Source organism: Oenanthe melanoleuca, chromosome Z, assembly GCF_029582105.1.
Source record: "Oenanthe melanoleuca isolate GR-GAL-2019-014 chromosome Z, OMel1.0, whole genome shotgun sequence".
NCBI classification, from domain to species: Eukaryota; Metazoa; Chordata; class Aves; order Passeriformes; family Muscicapidae; genus Oenanthe; species Oenanthe melanoleuca.
This window is the reverse complement of record NC_079362.1, coordinates 51,156,335-51,177,222: the sequence shown is the minus strand read 5'-3', so window position 1 is coordinate 51,177,222 and position 20,888 is coordinate 51,156,335. Positions and strand designations below refer to the sequence as shown.

General features: G+C 39.1%; 1 protein-coding gene across 1 annotated transcript in view; it reads right to left on the bottom strand.

The window, feature by feature from the left end:
• Positions 1–20,888, bottom strand: part of LOC130264686 (phosphoglucomutase-like protein 5) — a 70,035-nt gene that overhangs the window by 10,670 nt on the left and 38,477 nt on the right. The window contains exons 7-10 of the mRNA XM_056513061.1: positions 15,936–16,051; positions 7,489–7,624; positions 6,370–6,553; positions 2,901–3,035 (exon numbers count right to left, since the gene is read on the bottom strand). Of these exons, the coding sequence (XP_056369036.1) occupies positions 2,901–3,035; positions 6,370–6,553; positions 7,489–7,624; positions 15,936–16,051 (571 nt within the window). The remainder of the gene's footprint in view (positions 1–2,900; positions 3,036–6,369; positions 6,554–7,488; positions 7,625–15,935; positions 16,052–20,888) is intronic.

Sequence of the window (20,888 nt, the reverse complement as noted above, 5' to 3'; positions counted from 1 at the left end):
AGATGAGGAGGGTGTTTATAGTACCATGTATTTCCTGAGGCAGTCTGGATATTAAAAAGCCTGTCTGCACTGCTAAAATGCAGGAAAGTCCCTGTAGCAAATTTTGAGGCAATGATGTTTCTGCCCCTGGGATTCAGTAGTGAATATCCTGATTAAATTGCCAAAAGTGCTGTGATCTGGCAGGCTACATTACCAGCATAGAAAAAAATCTTCTAGCCTTTTTTCTATCCTTGGGAGTAACAGACCCTTTTGGTGTGCTGAATAAAAGACCAAACTCTGAAATCTCAAAGGGCAGTCATAGGCCCTAGCAGCCTGCTTAGGATCGACCCCCTGAGGACCTTCCCCTGCACCCTGCCCAAAGCCCATTACAGCCTGTTCCAGGTGCTGGTCCCTGCCTGAGCTAAGCTGTAGGACAGCTTGTCTCCAGCCTTATCTCTGGCTCTGATGCCTGGGTGCACCTCAGGCCCACACTACAGGCAGCTTCTTTCCCCGAAAGGCTGTTTGGTTATATGCTGTATCTTGCCTCCAGTTTTGACTCTGACCCTGTCTCCTGAGTAGGTCCAGGCTGCTGCAGTGTCTCCAGCTTTGTCCCTGGTACCATCTCCTGCTGCCCCAGATGAACCCTGGACCTGATCCATCACTTTTTGAGGGCGCTTGTTACCAGAGAGCTGCCCTGTCCTCCTCACTTTCCTGCTGTAGGACTGTCCCCTGGACAAGGGTGGCACTGCCTGGGGTGCAGCAGGTCTGGATGCCTGGCTCCTACTGCCTTGTGCAGCACACCCATTCCTGCTGCTCCCTGGACATGATCTGTATTGCTGGTGCGACTTTAGGTACCTCTCTGTGCTCTTCAAGCAGAACAAAGAAGAAATGTTAACAGTAGGGCATTCCTCGTTTTTTGAGGACAACCACTGCTCCCTCAATCTAGTCTCTTCACAAGTAGAAAATTCACTGAGAACATCTGCTGTTTTCCATTCATTTAGAAGAACGAATGTTAAATACTGAACATTCAGTGTGGGTTACTTAGGAGGCACACAAGACTAAATTCTGCCAGAGTATTACTTCTCTTATAGAAAATAAAAAAACCTGTTAATGCAATAACAATTCCACTTTAAAATGCTCATGCTCATTTGCAATGAAATAGCCAAGTTTAGCCAGATAATGCTGCCAGTACATCTTCCATTGTTTTCTAGTATTTTTTACCGAGTCAGACAAGAAACGTGTTCAGATCACATATTTTGGTTACATATTACAATGTTATTTAATTCCACTTCAAACCTCTAAAATCAAGTCATAGCCTATCTCTTACCATGACTTACTTTCATCTGTGCCTTGTCTGCATAACATGAAGAACTGTATTTAAAATGCAATCACAGTGCAATCACAACTGATAAACAATTTGTGCTGTAACAAAATTTGATGTAACTGTGGTGCATTGACTTTGGCTGGCTGTCAGGTGCCCACCAGGCCACCCTATCACTCCCCCTCCATTCTGCACTGCCCATGGTGCCTGCCTGTTTCTCATAAATACCCCCTTCTTCCCTTCCTGCTGCTGTTGCACAGTTGGTTTATTACCCTGCTTATGGATGTTACCACAGAGGGGTGCTACTATGGCCTGTGGTGGGTCCATCTAGGAGCCAGGTGAAACTGGCTCATTTTAACACAGAAGAAGCTACTAGCAACTTCTCACAGAAGCCACCCCAGATACCAAAACTTCACCATATAAACCAAGTATACTAGCAGGTGCAAATAGGGTTGTAGCAGTGTTCCTCCCCAGTCAAAATATATTAATGATCCTGCTAGCTGGGCAAACCTAGATACACAGAAAAACATTAAAGTTGCTAAAATATGGTCCTTTACGCTGTTGCAGCTTTAACATTTTAAATATTCTATCCAAGAAGTTACTGAGGATGCAAACTTTCACTTTTAAAAAAAAGTAAATAAATTTAATAGAATATATCTGAAGGTATGGGATCTTCAACGTTTGCATGACAACTGAAGCACTAATACACGACTGTTTAATAGCACAAGAAGAAACTCACTAAGTTTATGGTCAGAATCTAGTGAATCATCAACACTTACCTAGGGCTCAAATTCATTTGACAGCATATATGTTTTGTTAGATCTGCATCTGCATTCCAGCCATGAACACACAACTACATGAGACTTAAAACTACAGGGTTTTGATTTACTACAAGCCAAATGCTTGACTTCTTCTCCATGAAATATCCTTAGTCCTCTCTTGTATATCACACCTTTAAGAACACATACTGAGAAGAACCTGAGAGAGTGAAGTGTGATTTATTTTATTAATTGTATAAGACATCTGTTGGACAACCCAGCAACTTGCTCTCAACCTTCACTCTTCTTAGGAAAAGGTCTGGTTATAATATGAGATAATACTTAAACAGCTGCAAGTCTTTCCCTTACAAGGAATCCCTATATTGTTTAGACTCTGGTATCTGTATTTCCTAACTGTACTCTGATTGTAGGGAATCCTTGGGATGCCTTAACTAACTTACTCTCAGATAACCTGCTTTAAAAATGGTTATCTTATTTTTAAAATATTGTTCCATAATCAAGTCACAACTCGAAAAAAGTTCTGAAAAAAATTCAAACTAGAATGACTTTTCTTAATAGACCTGAAATCATTGCCCAGCATTTAACATGAGGCATCTCAGCCTTTGACAGTCCTGTTGTGTTAAATATTATACCAATATATATTAAAATTGCTGGTCTTCCTCAAAATGTGTAGATTTACAAGACTAGGAAAATCACCTACACAGACAGTACATGGGTCAAAGCACTGAGTGGTGCTTCTGATCAAAAGCAAAAATCTACAGCCAGTGCTATTACCGAGGCAGTGCTTCACTTACTGACTTACTACAGTGCTACTGCATTACCTGTGGTTCCTTGTTGTGCTGGCTAGGATCCTTTTCATAACTCTCAGCATAGATCCGCAGAGTAGCTCGCACATGACTAGAAGCACTCATTCTGAAGATGAGTCTGGAAGCATCTGAAAAAATAATCCGCAGCCCCTAGGAAAGAAGAAGGAACAGCAGATACGTAAGCTGACAGTACCTTTACAAATCACCATTCACTGCTCCAAAATAAAAGCGAAAAGAAGAGCCATTTGGATGCCGTTCTGCTTTCCCCACAACTTTGGACAACTCACTCATTACTCTTTTTTCTCCTCTGAAAACTAGAAATTATGTTGTACATTCTCTTCCATTCCTCATAACAAATTCTCTCTTACTGATGTTTTCATATATTTTACTTGATTTGCTCGTATTCTGCATGGCAGAGAACAAAATCAATGACCTGAGAAATAGGTATAAGATCACTAAAAGGTAAGTGGCCTAAGAAACAGCAAGAGTCCCTGGATCAAAAAATAGTTGTCAGTAGCAAATACAAAAGACAGGACCAGTTGCTACCCCCCAAATACCATTAATATGAGTGAAAGAATTTCAGCAAGTCTGTAGTACAATTTGGAAAACTTAAGGTGTTAATTAATTTCAAGTACATTAATTAATACACATTAACTGTGTGCATAATAAAGAGGATTGATTAATTCATTAGTTAGCTAAAAATCTACTCTTTGCTGCCCTCTTCACATCTCTTTTCTTTTCACCTCATCCCTTTTGTACTGCATATATGAACACATTTTTTAACAGACCACAGATCATATTCTTGGATCCACAGTTTCTGTACAAGAAGACCATTAAGGCCAGAGGACTAAATTGCACAGATAAATAGTTGTAATGTTGCGATATTCTACTAGATGTGCACTAATATACATTCTAGTTTCTTTCATGTAAATGGTACCCTTAGACTAAGTGCTACCTCTGATAAGCCACTGAACTTTTCTTCCCCTTTGTCTTTTTGTTGTCAAAGGTCTAGGGCACAAACTGAGATCCTCACTACTTCAGTTTCAAGGGCAGAAAACCATTAAAAATGAGAGAATTAAAAGAAATGCATTTTATTTTTCCAGTTTTATCAGTGGCTTGATGTTGGAAATGCAGTGTGACAACATTCTAAAGTATAAGTAAAACCTAAGTAAAACCTTTGTTTCCTCAGGTACTTTGCAAAGCATCTTTGGCACCATATAATGCAATGTTTGATAATCACAGAATAATGGAATGGTTTGGTTTGGAAAGCACTTTTAAAGGTCATCCAGTTCTGATATCATCAGGTCAGCAGTGGGCAGGGACATCTTCAGCCAGATCTGGTTGCTCAGAGCCTCATCCAACTTGACCTGAATGATTCCAAGGATGGGGCATTCACCATCTGTACGGACAACCTGTTCCAGTGTCTCACCACCCTCATCGAAAAAAAAGTCTTCCTTATATCTAGTCTAAATTTACTCTTTTGGTTTAAAGCCATTACCACTTCTACGACCGCATCAGGCTCTGTAAAGAATTGTCCTCATCTTTCTTACAAGCCCCCCTGAAGTACTGAAAGGTCACAATAAGGTCTCCCTGGAGCCTCTCGTCTCTTAGTATAATGGCCAACTTGTACCTCTCATCCTTACAATTCAAATTTTACACAAAAATGACACTGGTCCCACTCCTGGCTTGCTGGACCCTCAGGAGCAGCATTGTTATATGCTGATATATGCAAAAACAGAGTATGGCTTTAAAAATTAGAACAATCTTCAAGAACAACAGAATGTTTAATTTGATTTTAAGTCTTATTACTGCAGTGTGCTAAACAATATTCATGGATTTCAAGGAACAGAATTAATTAGAAGCAACAGTCTGTGTGTATTGTTTGCTGCCTGTTTTCTCATTGCTGTGTTTGTTTTCTGAATATGTTGTTTATTAACACTGAATAATTACCATGTAGCCAGCTTCTTATTCATGAGACATTGTTGTTACACTGAATATAAATCTCTATTCACTATGTTCTGGGGAACAAAATTTGGAACATGCTCCTGAATACTCAGCTGAAAAATCTGCACAAAGCCTATGATAGTCTGAAAGAGATATTTGCATTTAGACGATAAGCAAGCTACCCAAGCAAAATGGCAGCAGTGAACTGTTGTTTCATTTGCATAGATCAATATCCTCTCCAATTAAGTGTGTTTGGAGAATCCCACTGAGGCTGCAGACATATAAAGCTAGGAATTTGTACTTGTCAAAGGACAAACTGGTTGAACTGTACCCTGAATAAAATTGGAGCTTCTCCCTTTGAAAAGACATGCTTTCTGGTTTTATGGGCTCCCTTTCAGAGTCCATCTGAAAACAAGCCAAGTCATGTTTCTCTGTTTGTGTTACATGGTGATATGATTTGCAATTATATTCCCATATAGAGAAGTGCTTTGAACAAAAAAATTAAAGTGTAATGAAAATTCACAAGCTGCTTTTTAAAACTACAAAGGTCACGAGTCAGCCATGCCTGTAATTTTCCACTAGACTTGGAAATGACAATATCCTCATATCTTGTTTCAGTAGTAATATGCAAAAAGAAAGTAGCTCAGTGGAAGATAGACTGCTTATATTTTCTGGATGCAATGATGAATGGAAACTACAAAGACTCTCAGCAGAAAGGCATGACAATAGTTTTAATGGCTTGTAATGTAATTTCCTAGGGTCTGTTTAGGCCAAATAATTTAAAAAACAGAGAAACCAGGACCATAAAAACATAAACATCATAAAATCAGGACAAACATTAATAGAAGTCACAGCTCATATTCAAGACACTTGAATATAAAGTAAAGTGCTAAAAGTACATGGTAACTTTTGAGCACATCATGAATTTCCAAACACTGAAGGCTCAGTTTGAACTGCAGTTCTTGATAACTAAGGAATCTCAGTACAGACAGAGTCCAGAAGGAACTGGTAATTTGGACTACGGAAGTCAAATATGCATGCACAGCTACAATCTTCTAAAGTCTTCTGCATGCTACTGGCTACAATAGGTATTTGCATCTCAGTTGTGTAAATCCTATGGGTCACTGAAAACGAGCAAGAAAATCTATTATTTTTTTTTTTTTTTTTTTTTTTTTTTTTGTGATGTACAGCCAGTGCAGATTTCAGATAGAAAACACAAAAAGGATATGATATCTTTCACTGTTCTGGAAAACGAACCCTCCCTATACATGCATTGCTCTCAACATGGACATAATTCCATCCTATGTTCACTGTGACACTATTGTCTCCAGTTATGTACAGCAAGCACAAGATAAACTCAAGGTGGATTATCTTATCCAGACTGAGCTAATCTTAAGTAGGAAATGCAGTATCTGTCACAGCAAAGGAAACACCATCCCAAAAATAAATGGAAAGTCTTGCCAGCTGAACTTTAGAAACAATGCTGTTGGGGACAATATGACAGCTGCAAAACTTTGCTAATCCATCACTACAGCCATACCTGTCTTTTGGTCACAGTGCCATCCACAGGATCTATGTACTCAAAGCTGTCTGTTCTTTCCACACTGTAGATATTGTTACCCACAGCAAACTGCTGATGGCTGAATGATTTGTCAGTGATCAAAGCTTCCAGGTCTCTCATTATGAAATACGCCGTCCTGGGTTCCAGTGCTTCGTAATCAAACCTTGCACATATATTAAAAAAAGTGAGTAGAACCACAAAGTAAGTCCCCAGAGCTGAGAAGACAGTTCTGCTTTCAGAGAAGTCTATATACTCATAATTAATAATTTACTGCTGACTTCAAAAATCAGGAGTACTGAAGTGCTAATTGCAAATGAAACCAACACATACATGCAAGTCCTGTGCCATCTAACATGTGTGCAACCACAGTTCTGCACTGGCCACCTGACTCTAAATCAACAAGAATCTATAAAATGCAATTTCTAAAGGAGTCTAGAAAATACCACAAATACACAGCTAGCTTTCAAAACTTAATGCAGTGAGTGCAGTGCTGAACAAACAAGTGAAACAGAGAAAACTGCTACAAGTTTTGAGGAACAGCTGTGTGCAAAAGCACTTACAAATTGCAAACTCCTCTGAATTGAGTCTGGATTAAGAGAGGGGCAAAAGCAAAGATGAAAATGACAGCTGCAACTTATCATATTGAGACCTTAATAAAAATATGTTTGTATCTTTGGAGAAGTTATCCTGAATTGGAAGCAGGCATAGGTTTCAGTTCTCACTAAAACTGTCACATGTAGGCACTTAGAGAAAAAAATAAAGGAGTAAATTTTGCTGGGATTATATTTCTTTCTCAACATCATGTAACAAGCTGTACCTATATATTGCACAAGTAAATCATTAAAATCTTTCTGCCATTCAATATTTAAAAATGCAATTACTCAGCTAGCAGTGACATACACATGTAGCTAGCTCCTTTTTCTGACACTCAGTCCTCTGGAAAAACCTGTCTAAAAAACAGTGATAATCTGTGGCAGATTTTCATTCTCTAGGCACAGCGAATGCACACTTAATGCAGCTGAGCACATCTAAACAAGCAATGGTTGTAGCAGAATTCTTCTATCAGCTGCATAAGTGCCTTTTCCTCATTCTTCTCACCTGCAGTAGTAGTGTCGGCCAAATTTCGCCCAGTGATCCCTGACAATCTCCTCCACACTCTGCTTTCGAGCTGCTAGGATTGAAAGCCAAACTAGCACAGCCCACAGTCCATCTTTCTCTCGGAGGTGGTCAGACCCTAAAGAGATAGACATTAAGTACATTACTTGGTATCACTGCAAGTCAGAAAACAAGGTAAGGAGGCTGGGCAAATGTCTCATTTAACTGTGTATGTCACATAATGGTAATCAACAGTACTACCCACAGCACCTCTGATATGCTCTAGACAGAAAACCAGAACTAATGTTTAAAATGTGATCCATTTATGCATGACAAAGCCCCTACTTGTAAAGTTAAATAAAAAATATGCATGACTACTTGAAAAGAAACTGTAGCAGCATGAAAACACTTGTAGTCATTATTCCTGCTCACTGATATACAGTGTTTTCACACCTCTGCTGCTGTTTCCCAGAACTGGGCTAGATAGGGGAGCCCCAGCCATGAGCCAGAATGCTCTCCTTAATGAGAGTCAAGTTCAACAGCATCTCCTTATCTCTGCAGATGTCCATCTGCAGATGTCAAGCTGCAGAGAAAAAACTTCCCCATTCCATAAATATCACAAATTTCTAGAATGTTCATGACCTCCAGTCAGGACAACAGTGAAGACACGGATGCCTGAAAAGTGTTCCAGAGGGAGAAAATAAGCCAAGGAAATCACAGAGTGGGACTGCTCCCTTTTTTGTATTTCTTCATACCTCTCAGTGGTAAAGACATTTGGATGCTCCAATCTAGACCCCTTCATAGGTTTGTATTTATGAAGAAAGAATTGTTCCAACAATGAAGACTAGGAACAGTTTTGGAATACCCCACATGATTTAACATGTAGTCTCAGATCTGAGTAAAATCCAAGATCCCTGACACTCAGTAGATGCTGATGGAAATTACATAAGCTAACAGACTCAAGAAACTAGACGGGATACCAAACATGTAGCCACGGTCTGGCATAACAATACTAAATTTGGTTAAAGTTTTTTGGCTGCAACCTTATGGTTTTCTGTCTACTCACACATTATTGAAACCATGAGTACAAAGCTAGTGCAGTAATTCAGAAGTTTTGTTTACTCCATGAAGTACCTACTGGTTATGGAGCCAACCACCTGAATTATCTGTCTTCAGAACATACTTAACAAAATCCATCAGAGAGGAATCTAAAAACTCTTAGGCTGAAAGCCTATTTTCTGAAATATTCTCCTTCCTCAAACACAAAAATCCTGTTGCAGCAAGACTGCTTTGCACAGCTTGGCTTTACATAACAGCCTGCAAGGTCCACACAGTCAATCATCTGTGAGAACAGCTGTCTTCTGCTACTGGCAGAGGACAGCTCCCATAACAAAAACTGATGCACTGAAGCTGCTAATCCTGTGAAAAACTGTCAACATATTAAAGGCATATAAGGAAAATAACAAGTTGTGCACAGTGATTCCTAGGGTCAATCACTGCTGTTACCTTGAATTTGCAGTCCCATTTCTTAGGAAGGAGCAACAATCAGGGTAGCAGTCTCTGCTCATATGATTTTCTATGAGCCCATTGTCCTGGGTCAGCCACACGTCTGCCTGCTGCTTATGCTTCTTGTGTTACACTCAACCTCAACACTCTTTAACATTAAGCTTAACATTAAGTTAACTACCACAAGATTAAATAAATGCAAATTACTATTCAATATTACTATACAATATTCAAGTTGTATAGGAATGATTACAGAACACCTGTTGATGAGGATAACAATTTGCATAAAGATTATGTTTATATTTGTTAGGTATTACAGAAAACAAGAACACTGCAGATGGACTTAAGAGCTGTGACAGTAACATGCCTTCACATTTGCAAAGCAGCTGTCATGATAGTAAGAATATCTCTTTTTGCTACTCACTATCTACATTGACCTGTAATCTGTGAGCTCTCTGCAACAAAAGCAGTGTCCTTTTACAACAGCCAGAGTTTAGGGCTGGTGCCTGAGGAACTCCTGCTTGAGAAGCCACAGCTGACTCTGTTCCCTGCTTCAGAACTGTGAAAGCATGGAGTGCCAACCAGCCAGAAGAAAAAGGGCAGGGTTATTTATGAACTCTCAAAGCTTTGCAAATAGCTTCAGATAAGAAAGGAAAACAAATGCTCCTCTACAGAAAGTCAGTCCTTCAGACACTTAGGCATAGAATCACAGAATTATTTGGGCTGGAAAGGACCTTAAATTTTCTACCCCCTCATTGCAATAATATGCTATATCAGCTTAAGGAACACCAGCAATATGTCCTATGTATAACAAAGTCGGCTTACGTGTAGTCAAAGCAGACAGCAGAGTCACAGTCATTGCTACCAAAGCAAGAGTCTGGTGCAGGCTTCTGTCCCTGCCACCACCAAAAGAGAAATCTAGAATTCACTTCCCCCTGAGCAGATATTGCTTCCCTGGTAACAGCAGAGAAAGTCATCACATCACCACAGCGCCTGGGGATGCTCAGGGGACTGGGAACAGCACAAGCAGCCAGGGCCTGTCCAGTCCCAGCACCCCCACAAGCAGGGAAGTCCCAGCTCTGGGCATCAGGCACTCCCTGGGAATGGGGATAGGGCAATGCCAGGCCATGGGAGCAGGGGCAGGCAGGGCAGGGCTGTGGGGAGCTGGACACTGGCCCTGCTGCAGCACTGCTGGGGCAGGGCTGACAGCCCTGGTGCTGCTCCTGGGCAGAGTGGGAGCCCCAGCAGGCCAGGCAGGGCCCTGGAAACAGCAGGCTCACCCCAACCACGGCTGCTCCTTTCCTTCTTAAATCTGCATGCCTCGCCATGCCTCTCCTTTCAGACACTTATCCTCGCACAGAAAAAAATCCATTCTGCCTAAAATGTCATCTCTGTTGCTGATTATCACCAGCCACCTAAATGGCTTAAATGTCTCAACAGACATGGAGACATTGAAGTGAGCTTAACCCCTCAGCAATCTGCTCCAATATGAATGACCATTTATTCTCCTGCTGCGTAACACTCTGCAGACTGCAGGCCAGCAAATCCTACAGTGAAGAGCTCTGCAGTCATTCGGCAAAATGGTCTGTATCATGACAATGGAACACAGGCTAAGCTGAACATTAACGACATGCAGTCTGATTTAGCAAACATTTTAAGCATATTTCACTGAACCAAAATGTTCTAGTGAAACATGGACAGAAGCATTTCTGAAGAGCTCTTTGCTGCATTCTGAACTTTGTTCTGGTACAGCTTAAGTGCATAAATCTATATGAGGAGGGCTGACTGTATTATTCTTCATATATATTTAGAGATTTGGGATGCTCTCTGTCCTTGCATGTCTCCAAGAGGACATAAATTGTTACTTTTCAGGAAAGAGAAAGCAATGGGAGAAGATAATCCAGAGACAAAAGTCAGGATATCTAGAAGCAGCTCAACTGTTTCAGAATCAAAAATCACCAATTAAAAATACTAGCATGATATGACTACAAGGACAATAATCCTGTGTGCCCAGAAAATGTTTCAGTTTGTTAGTCTTAATGGAAGTGAGACTGAGCACATCCATCAGCATGGTTACTGTATATTATATATGTTGTTGTCTTTACTGCCCTTCCTTCTTTCAGGAAATTGAAGTTGCAATACTAACACCTCCCCCAGCTTGCTTGGGGCTCTAAGTAACTTCAAGATGATTCTCAGTGCTACTTTTAATTGAAACATCCCAGAATGAATGAATTCCTGATTCTATTAAATGAGCTGAAGCAGGAAGACACAACAGAACAGTCTACAAATATTTTTTCTGATTAACCCTTCATATTTAATTTGCCACTGGTTAGGGAAATTACAATAACTGCGTTTCAACGACTTATTTTTAAGTTAATTCCTTATGTCTCCATGTAACAATAGGAAATTTTATTCTTTACTACAGTAAATTACCATGTCCAGCCTCAGAGTAAACAACCTGGGCAAAACTCTAAGAGCATGTTCCCATTCATAGAGAAGTACTCAACATACAGTCTTAAACTAAAGAAAAATCTTCAAAGGCAGTAGCTTGAGAAACAAAGCAAAATCGTGCAAATATGTTCATCTTACGATTTTTCTACTATTTGAAAGCTTTCTAACGTTGTGTCTGAAATATCCAATTCTGACAGGGAAAGCAAGCCTTGTGGGTCATATGCATGACTAAAAGGTAATAGCTTTTCCCTAATTTAGTAATTCCAGTCTACCATACTGCATTCTGTAAATGTGATTTTAAAACAAGAAAATCACAGGAGTCCACAAACTCACAACAAATCATTTTGTTACATACATGCTTGAGTATTACAAATTTATCATCCAGCAGTCTGAAATTTAGCAATATTTTAGGCAAATGGAGATTTAGGGGCATTCTGATCTGATGATTTTTTCAAGTTAGTAAGATTAGTTTAGATTTGTATTACTGCAACAGACACCACCAGATAATTCCTTTGTGTCTTTCATTCATATCAGCAACAGCATATTTTTATATTCTCCACTAGTTCTTCTTCCACATAAACTTTAAGGAGAAGGGGTTTGATGTTAATAGAATCTGAAAATTTGGAGATGAAGCAAACAAATCTAAGAAAGTTGTAGCAATTACTGAAGTAGCTTAAACTGCAGAGAGATAAATCAACCCCACTGTTCTCCTAATCCTGGTTTATAGCTTGCTGATGAAATTTAGAAACTAATTGCTGCTGCCGAGGCCCTCCTTTGAACTGTGTGCTGGGCATTAGTCATAGAACCAGAAAGATACTAACCTCATCTGACAAGCTCCCCACACTGCTACAAAAATGGAAGAAGTTTTTAAAGCATTGGTTTAGCTCCAAGATCAGCTGCCAGAAAACAAGTTTGGGAAATACAGCTGTATGGGATGTTTTCAACATCTTTTCTCCTTTTATAGCAGAAAATTTGCTTTTATTTACTTGCCAGACCAAAGTCCCTTATGTTATAAAACCAAGGCTCTGTATTACTTGGAAATTTCAACTGGGCTTGATTACCTGGGTACACAAGCAATGGATTTCCAATTCAGTTTGATGACCAAAGGTGGATTTTTAAAACTCCTTTCTCTTACAGAGAGCAGTAAATTTCCCACTCCGATCACTATATCATGCACTTATATAAATATTCAATGCTGAAAGCTAAAGAAGTGCCAAATTTCAGTTCCCTAAATAGATATGACTGTGCAAAAGCTCTAAAATTGATTCAAATGCCCAATCCTGGCAGAAACATGTGAGGGTCACACAGTTTAGGACATTACTAAAAGATTTGCAATAAGGTAAATATTTACTGCTAGGAACAGCTCACATTGCTGAAGTATTGGTTATCTACAAACCAGAACATATTTTACAAATAAACCTTCTGGCATATGAGGACACTTTTCAGACATCTGCATCGAATTGAAAGATGATAAGGAAATTCAAGCAGTGAGAAAAACAAACTTCAGACATCACAGTCATTACATAATTTGCCCCAAAAGTACCATATGAATCACAGAATGGGTTGAGTTGGAAGGAAACACAACAGGACATCTGGATCAGTCTCTCTGCTCAAGAAAGCTTATCCCACAGCACATGGCACAGGATTGTGTCCAGACGGTTCTTCAATATCTCCAGTGAAGGAGACTCCTCAACATCTTTAAGAAACCTCCTTCTGTCACACTACTTTTTCACACATCAACTACACATGGACTGAGGAATTCAAACCCTGTGCTCAAGTTCTCTAGATGCCCATGGGATTGAGTCTCGAGCATCCAGATTTGCCTTTAGATGGAACTGGATAAAACTGGAGGTCAAGAGGCTTTCTGCACTGAAGTGCTGCAGGTACAACAAAGTTAATCTGATCAGAACATACCAGGATGCCAAGAATTTGCTGTAGACCAGCTCTCCATGCTGGCCAGCAATATGTTATTTAAGCACTCATTTACAAGAGTCAGGATTTATCAGGAATCTGAAGAATTGATGATAGGATAGAAGAACCGGATTAATGTAAGGAACACAGAGTGGTAAGGAATGTAGAGACTAGTCTGAGGTCAGGTCTGACAAATTTGGAAGAGAAGCTGTAGTACAGAAGACAATTGTTTTAAGGCCTCACAGAAAGATACATGCAAAGAAAAAAGTCAACAGCAAATTAAGAGAAGTCAGGGTAATTTTTTTTGCCTATCAAGTACAGTTAAATCCTAGAGGCACTTCCTTGACCTCCATGAGTGTTTCTCTTCCAAATTCAACCACTATCAGATACTCAGGATGATAAAATCAGACCTATAGAGATCACAATGTCCTCATTGTTACAATAGATCAAAACACTTTATTTTCATTTCTATATGACTAATCTCCAGGGCTGAAATCCAACAGTACTTGGGACAGCCTGCTTAGCAAGACCTGAACACATGTTTTTGCAATATGAAAGGGAAATCTGATGTTTGTCTTTTTTTATAACTGCATCACAAAATTTAAATGGCAAGTTTCCTCAAAGAGGACACGGCCTTTACTAAGAACAACCAATGATTCCTCTCTTCTCCCTCAGACAGAAAGCATCTACTCAACGCCATCAGAGGAAGATGGTAACAGGATAGGATAATAACTCCCCAAGCAAAGATAGATCTGTAGCAGTGGTTTGGCATGGCATTCAGCACAGAGGTCACTCCTGTTTGTTTTATACATCTCTACATATAAGCCTGCATGCAGCAGGAGGTGCTGCATTCTGTGGGCCAGGGTATCTAGATATACTTCAACATACAGGAACTCACCATCAAAACTCTTACAAGCTCTTTCTGGTTAAAATTCACATTTAACTTTCTTCAATATGATGATGAAGACAGAAGTTTTTTTTCAAATAATTTGTGTGCTGCTGAGGTCATACTGATGTCTTTAGACCCACCAGATTTCATGAAAGTATCTGGTTTTGCATGAGCAAGAGCAACTTCAGTATTTAGAGGGAAGAGGTACAGAAGTGGCCCAATGAAAAAGTATTAAAAAGCAGTGAGAGCTGAAAACTCCCCAGTTCATACCTCTCAATGGGTTAATGGAGCTGCAGTTCAACAAACAGCAGTACATTTTGAAATGTACAAGATCTTCCTGCCCTTCTCTCCCCAAATTATCTCTCTCTCAATGACCTCATAGAACATGTTGTAGAGGAAGTTTCTATTCAAAAGATATAGTCAAGGCAACCCAAACCTGTGCCACTCAGAGAAAATAGTGAAGGCATAGTTTGCTAATCTGGCAACAAAAAGAAATTAACATTCATTATAAATTTCTCTTTCTTTGTATATATAAGTCCCAAAGAAACAAAACATATTTTTCATTCTTTCATCATAATCCATTCAGATCTATACAACAAAAAAGAAGATAATACATGAAGTGCCATGTCTATGGCTGCTTAAAGGTATCATTATATTCAAAAAAGCAGCATTCTGCTACCTAATTGATGCTAACCAACAAACTTAATACTTGACATAAGTCAATTAAAGCAAAATGAAATTTTTAATCAAGTTGCACTGCATGGTAAGTAATTTTCTACAGAGCTGCAGCCAAGGTATTACACATTCGAAACAGGTAACTCCATAAAACTCACATCAAAATATAGAATTATTAGCCCAGGCAAATTATTAAGTTATTATTAAGTTATTATTAAGTTATTATGGTCTATGTTTTTTCAAAAAGACTTGTAATGTAGCCCTACTAATAAACAAAACGGAAGAATTTCTGTACCAAAATCCAGGAAAGAAAAAAAGAAACACTCCAAAATTTATTCTGTTATTCTCATAAACTAAAACCACATTTGTGTACATCTACAGAGTACACAGTTCAATTATTTGCCCTATTGCTTACTATCAATACTAGATTTCTGACGGCTCAAATTTGTCATTCATTCTGCATTCTATTGTTTGATTGGTTCTTGGGACAGATAAGGGAGAAATACCTGACATGTAACTTAATTTCTTCTAATTATGACTTTATCTGATGCTTGAGCAATTGTGATGTTCCAAAAAGGAGAGCCTGCAACAGTTTTGGATGTACCATCAGATATACCAGTCCTCATACTCTGTACACCTAATCACATTAGGAAAACACATGTGGCTTCCATATTGGCAAAATGCCTCCAAATGCTGTTGCTGTCTATGAAAAGACTTGTAGTGGAACCAATGAGGCTTTTTTGCATAATGTTCAAGTCAGAAGAGAGTGCCAGGCACCTCCAGAAGCTGTCTGGATAGTAGTAAAATTTCTTGCCACTGCTAAATATCCATTTTCCACATTTTTCATGCCTCAAGGTGCTGGACACCACACTTACAAGATGAACCTCAACATGTGAACAACAAAAAGTTCTCTGTTTCAGCACAAGATAGAGCTAACCTGCCGATTCTTCTGGGTTTGACTTGAGGCATCCAGGAAAAATTAAAAATCTGTGGTAATTTTTCATTATGTATTACTTACCAGTGCCAAAACTCTCCTCACCACAAAGGGAACAACGTCCAGAGTCCATGAGATTAGAAAAATATCTCCATCCTGCTGGTGTCTCATACACAGGAACCTTCATTACTTTCGCCACTCTGGAAAACATACAATAAAACATCACATGATTAAGACAGTGCTTTTTTAACATATCTGTGGTCAGTTCAAAAATAGTCTAGGTCTCATTACATCTCCTGACAGCTGTCTAGAAGGAAAAAAAAAAAAAACAAAACCAAGAACAGGGCAACATTATCATTCAAAACTGATCCTTGTCTCAGCACCTAACTTCAACCAGAACCCAAGTATGTTTGGGAAATGTAGGACTTCAGTTTAACAGGCTTTACCAGTATCTTTCTCTTCTTACTGACCAAGAAACAGCTAATCTAAGGATGGACAGTTTTATAATATTAATATTTTAATGGAAGTTAAAGTATCATGTTGAAGCACCTTCCTTTACAAAATACAGGTAGGCAAATATCAAAACGCTCGAAAGATACTTTTACTTCTTGCAATGTGTTCAAAGACAAGAAAACACAGGAATGCTTCCATTAAATGCTTTCTTTAAAGGTTTTTCCCAGTCTCAACCTGAACTCCAAATTATTTTCCCTGTCCCCTATTATGTACTACAAGAAACCCTCCCACTATCTGGGTGATGTGCCAGTGTTTTCAAGAACCAAAATTAACCTCCTCATAAGCTGGATGTGCATTCTTTTTCCCAGATTGTTAACTGGTAAACATTTATTTTTAAACTGTAATGAAAAAAATCCTTTCTTGAACTAAAAAATAAGAAACAAACAAACAAACAAAACCAAACCAAAACAAACAAACAAAACAAACAAAAACAAAACAAACAAAAAAACCAAACAAACAAAAAACCAAACCAAACCAAACCAAAACAAAAACAAACAAACAAACAAAAAACAACAACAACAAAAAAACCCCAAATAACTCTAAAGAACTCTAAATCCCAAGATGGGATTTACACAGAATGGGTATTACCAATCTTCTTTCTAATTTTATTTGCTGGCTTTTCATTGTGTGCTCAGGCTTTTCAGAACCAACTGCTCTATAATACAGAAAGTAAGAACTATACAGTGAAGCAATCTGACCAACTACCAAGGACCTTATGATTGCATCAACATCATATCTAACAACATTTCTTGAATCAAGAAAATTTATCCAATTTTAACTCCAGTCAAGCCAAAGCAAAGTAGATCAATCAAAGTTCAATTCAACACACTTAACACAATCTGTCTAGAAGTATCAAGGTGAAAGCAGTCACCCTTCTGATCAACAAAACACCTGTTTTCTGATGGCACCTCTCTCTGTCTTAAATTAAGTGCATAAAATAGACAGGATAAACTGTCAAACTATGCTGGCACTGGCCCCTTCAAAACCTGGTACATAAATATATCTAAATGACAGAATCACAGCACTGTCAAAGTTGTAAGAGACCTTCAAGGTCATCTAGTCCAAATGCCAACCTCGCACCACCATAATTATCCCAACTGCCACATCCAGACACCTCCTGAATACTTCCAGAGGGTTACTCCACTATCTCCACAGGTAATTTATTCCAATATCTAGCCACTCTTTCAGTGAAAAAATCCTAATATTGAATCTGCATCTCTCCTTGCATAACTTAAGGCCTTTTCCTCTTCTCCTTTCACTTGATCATGGCAGAAATCATTGACCCTCACCTGGTTACGATCTCCTTGCAGGTAGCTGCAGGGAGTGACAGGGCCCCCTTGAGCCTTCTTTTCTCTAGGGTAAACACCCCCAGCTCCCTCAGCTGCTCCTCACAGGACTTGTGCTCCAGACCCTGCCCCAGTTTCACCGCCCTTCCCTGGACATGCTCCAGCATTTCCCAAGTACAGGGGCACAATCCCTGCCTGCTCCTGCTGGCCACACCATTGCTGGGACAGGCCAGGATGCCATTGGCCTTCTTGGCCACCTGGGCACTGCTGGCTCATGCTCAGCTGCTGTCAGCAGCACCCCCAGCTCCTTTTCCTGTGGCAGCTTTGCAGCCACTCTGCCCCAGCCTGTGGCACTGCATGGAGTTGTTGTGACCCAAGGGCAGGACCCAGCACTGGCCTTGTTGAGCCTCACACCACTGGCCCTGGGCCATGATCCAGCCTGCCCAGATCCCTCTGCAGAGCCTTCCTGCCCTCCAGCACATCAGCACTCCTGCCTGGTGGCATTACGTGTGAATTTACTGAGCTAAATTCTATCCCCTCATTCAAATGATTGATGAAGATGTTAAACAGGACCAGCACCAGTACTGAGTCCTCTGGGGAACACTACTAGTGACCAGCCACCAACTGGACTTAGTTCTATTCACCACCTTAAGTGGTGGCACAACAGTTCAGCCCTTAAGTATTCTCCCTGAATTTTTTACACTGTTAGCCTGCACTGTAATGTAGTCTCTAAACCAACCTTTCTTTTATGTATGAATATCCATTCTCCAAGTTCTCTCCTATTCAGCCTAGGTGTTCATTTTTTTTACTTATATATTACATCTACAGAGTGATTTTTATATTAGATAGAGTAAGAATTCCTGATATTTATTTGAAAAGACCCAAAAAGGTATATGAGGAAAAAGGTTATTAACAAAATTTTTAATCCTAAGCTTTGATTTCATACCTCTAGTTTAGAGGTAGGGGTAGGTACATATCTCCTTGTGTTTATACAGCACTACATATATTACTGACCCTCCATAAAGGAGGTTTCACAGGGCACAGAATAGGTTTCTGTCTGGCACTTCAAAAAAATCAAGAACATAAAAGAATTTATTCTCTGTGTGACAATAACTTCAGGCTGAAAATAGGACTGTACTGCCAAAAAAAGAGAACATAATACACAAAAATGCAATGCCTAACAGGCTGAAGAGCAAAACCAATTCTCTTAAGGTAGCCTAACAATACAGATGGAATAAGTTTGCTTGCAGAAATGTTCCCATATCCTGGTACAGTTTTTGGAGAAGCAAATTCTTTCCCATTTACTCTTCCATATTGCTCTAGCTGGGGAACAAATAGCCTAGGATGGACTTATCCCAACCACTACTAAAGCAGAGGCTGTAGCTGTTTTCAAAGAGTTCTATGCACTAGAACAGCACTGAAAGTACAAAATGTTGTTTCTGTTGGCATGTGGGCTCTCTTTATACAGAGTTTACAGTATGCATAGTTTATAGTAGAAATACGACAGGTTGTTCCATGCAACTTCTTTTATTGCTGTTGTTTCTGGCTCTTAATACTTCAACAGAGTAAGAAGTACACTGAAAATTAAGCATATGCCTTTTTTACTGACATTTTTTTGAAATAGAGAGTCATCACTGGAAGTCTCAAAAATGCAGAATGTGCCTTTACACAGCCTATGGACATTCATGGTGAAAAATCACCCCAGAAAACATGAGGGGGGTTCTCATGGGAAGTTGCAAAAATTTTCAAAGCTGCAGACTCTGAGAAATAATATGCTGCATTTGATCAAGCACATAATCACAAAAAATACAGGAAAACACCCTCACAGGAAGGAAACTAATATGTGATGGTGAAATTAATTAGATCTTCAAAGCCAGGGAAAACAGAGATTAGATGCAGGAAAGGGGAGGGATTTTTAATGCTCCTATATCTACAACTTTTTAAACTAAAATATGACTGGGTATTACTTCAGTAGAGAAAAAGTGAAAAAAAATATAATCTTCATTTCACCAAAAACTTTTTTTTGTTCCAATTTATATTTACCAGTCTGCTTTTTTATAGACAGAATTCCTAAATCAGAGCTTCCAATCACTGTACAGCAAGAAGCCGGATTTCTTTTTAAAGAAGTTCTAGTAGAGAGACTGGTAGAACCCCTGTGGACCAAAATTTGGAAATTAGTTTAGTACTGCTGAACTGAGTATTTCCAGCACCATTTAATGGAGCATATGGCTTCCTGACAGGCTTGATAGATACCCGGCAAATAAATGCTTAGGCTAAGGGTTTCAGGAACTTGCAACTCCGCAAGAACTGCTGATGAGTCACAGTAAGGATTTTTATCTCTAACAAATCACAGGTCCATTAGTTACATTTTACAATGCTTTTAGAAATGCTCAGCCAAGATTACGTATGTACAGCTTTTTAAGTTTCTCTTCTTTCTGAATACTCCAATTTGGGGAGTTAGAAATGTAAAGTCAAGTAAATATAAAGAATTTTGTTTGTACGAGATCTCTTGATGAGAGAGAATACTACTTTTCTCAAGAAATGAGTCTTGGAACTGGTACTGCAAGTGGTTTATATCTTGCAGAGGCCTCAGACAGCAAGTAAATTTTATATATCCTTAGATATGTATAATGTATCGTCAAGATACTGATGCAGCAATTTACCTGTAAGGACTCTGAGCTTTCATATTGTAGGTATTGGCTGTTAAAAGGCCTGGCTTAATGCATGGAATACACTTCCAGAGCAATTCAAAATAAGAACTGGAAAAAAATGCCCTAAAAATAGGTTTATTTCCCTAGTCTTTCTGAAGTAAAGGCATTCTATTTATACCTGTGTTTATATGTTCCATGAGTATGAACTATGTTGAAAGAAGACAACAAACCTTAGACATTCTGGTTCTTGTCATCTTGGACATTTAATGGGATTGACTTCAAACACTACTCTTGCTTGCCTTCTTTTAGTGTAAGCGCTCACTACATCAAGTAGATTATACAGTAAAGTCTCTTCCGTCTGTGTGTAGCAGTAATTATCCCTTGCTAGACTAGGAAACAGAGTATTTACATTTGGAACCAAACTGAAAGGCAACCTTAGTTGTAACCTTAGAATAACCTTAGTTAGTCTGCCCATATCAGAACTAATGGCACTTATGTTCCCAGGATGCTGAAATACTAATTAAGGAGGAAAAGCTAAATCCAAGAAGAGTGGACTGTACTTTTTGCAATTACACAAGTTGTTTAAA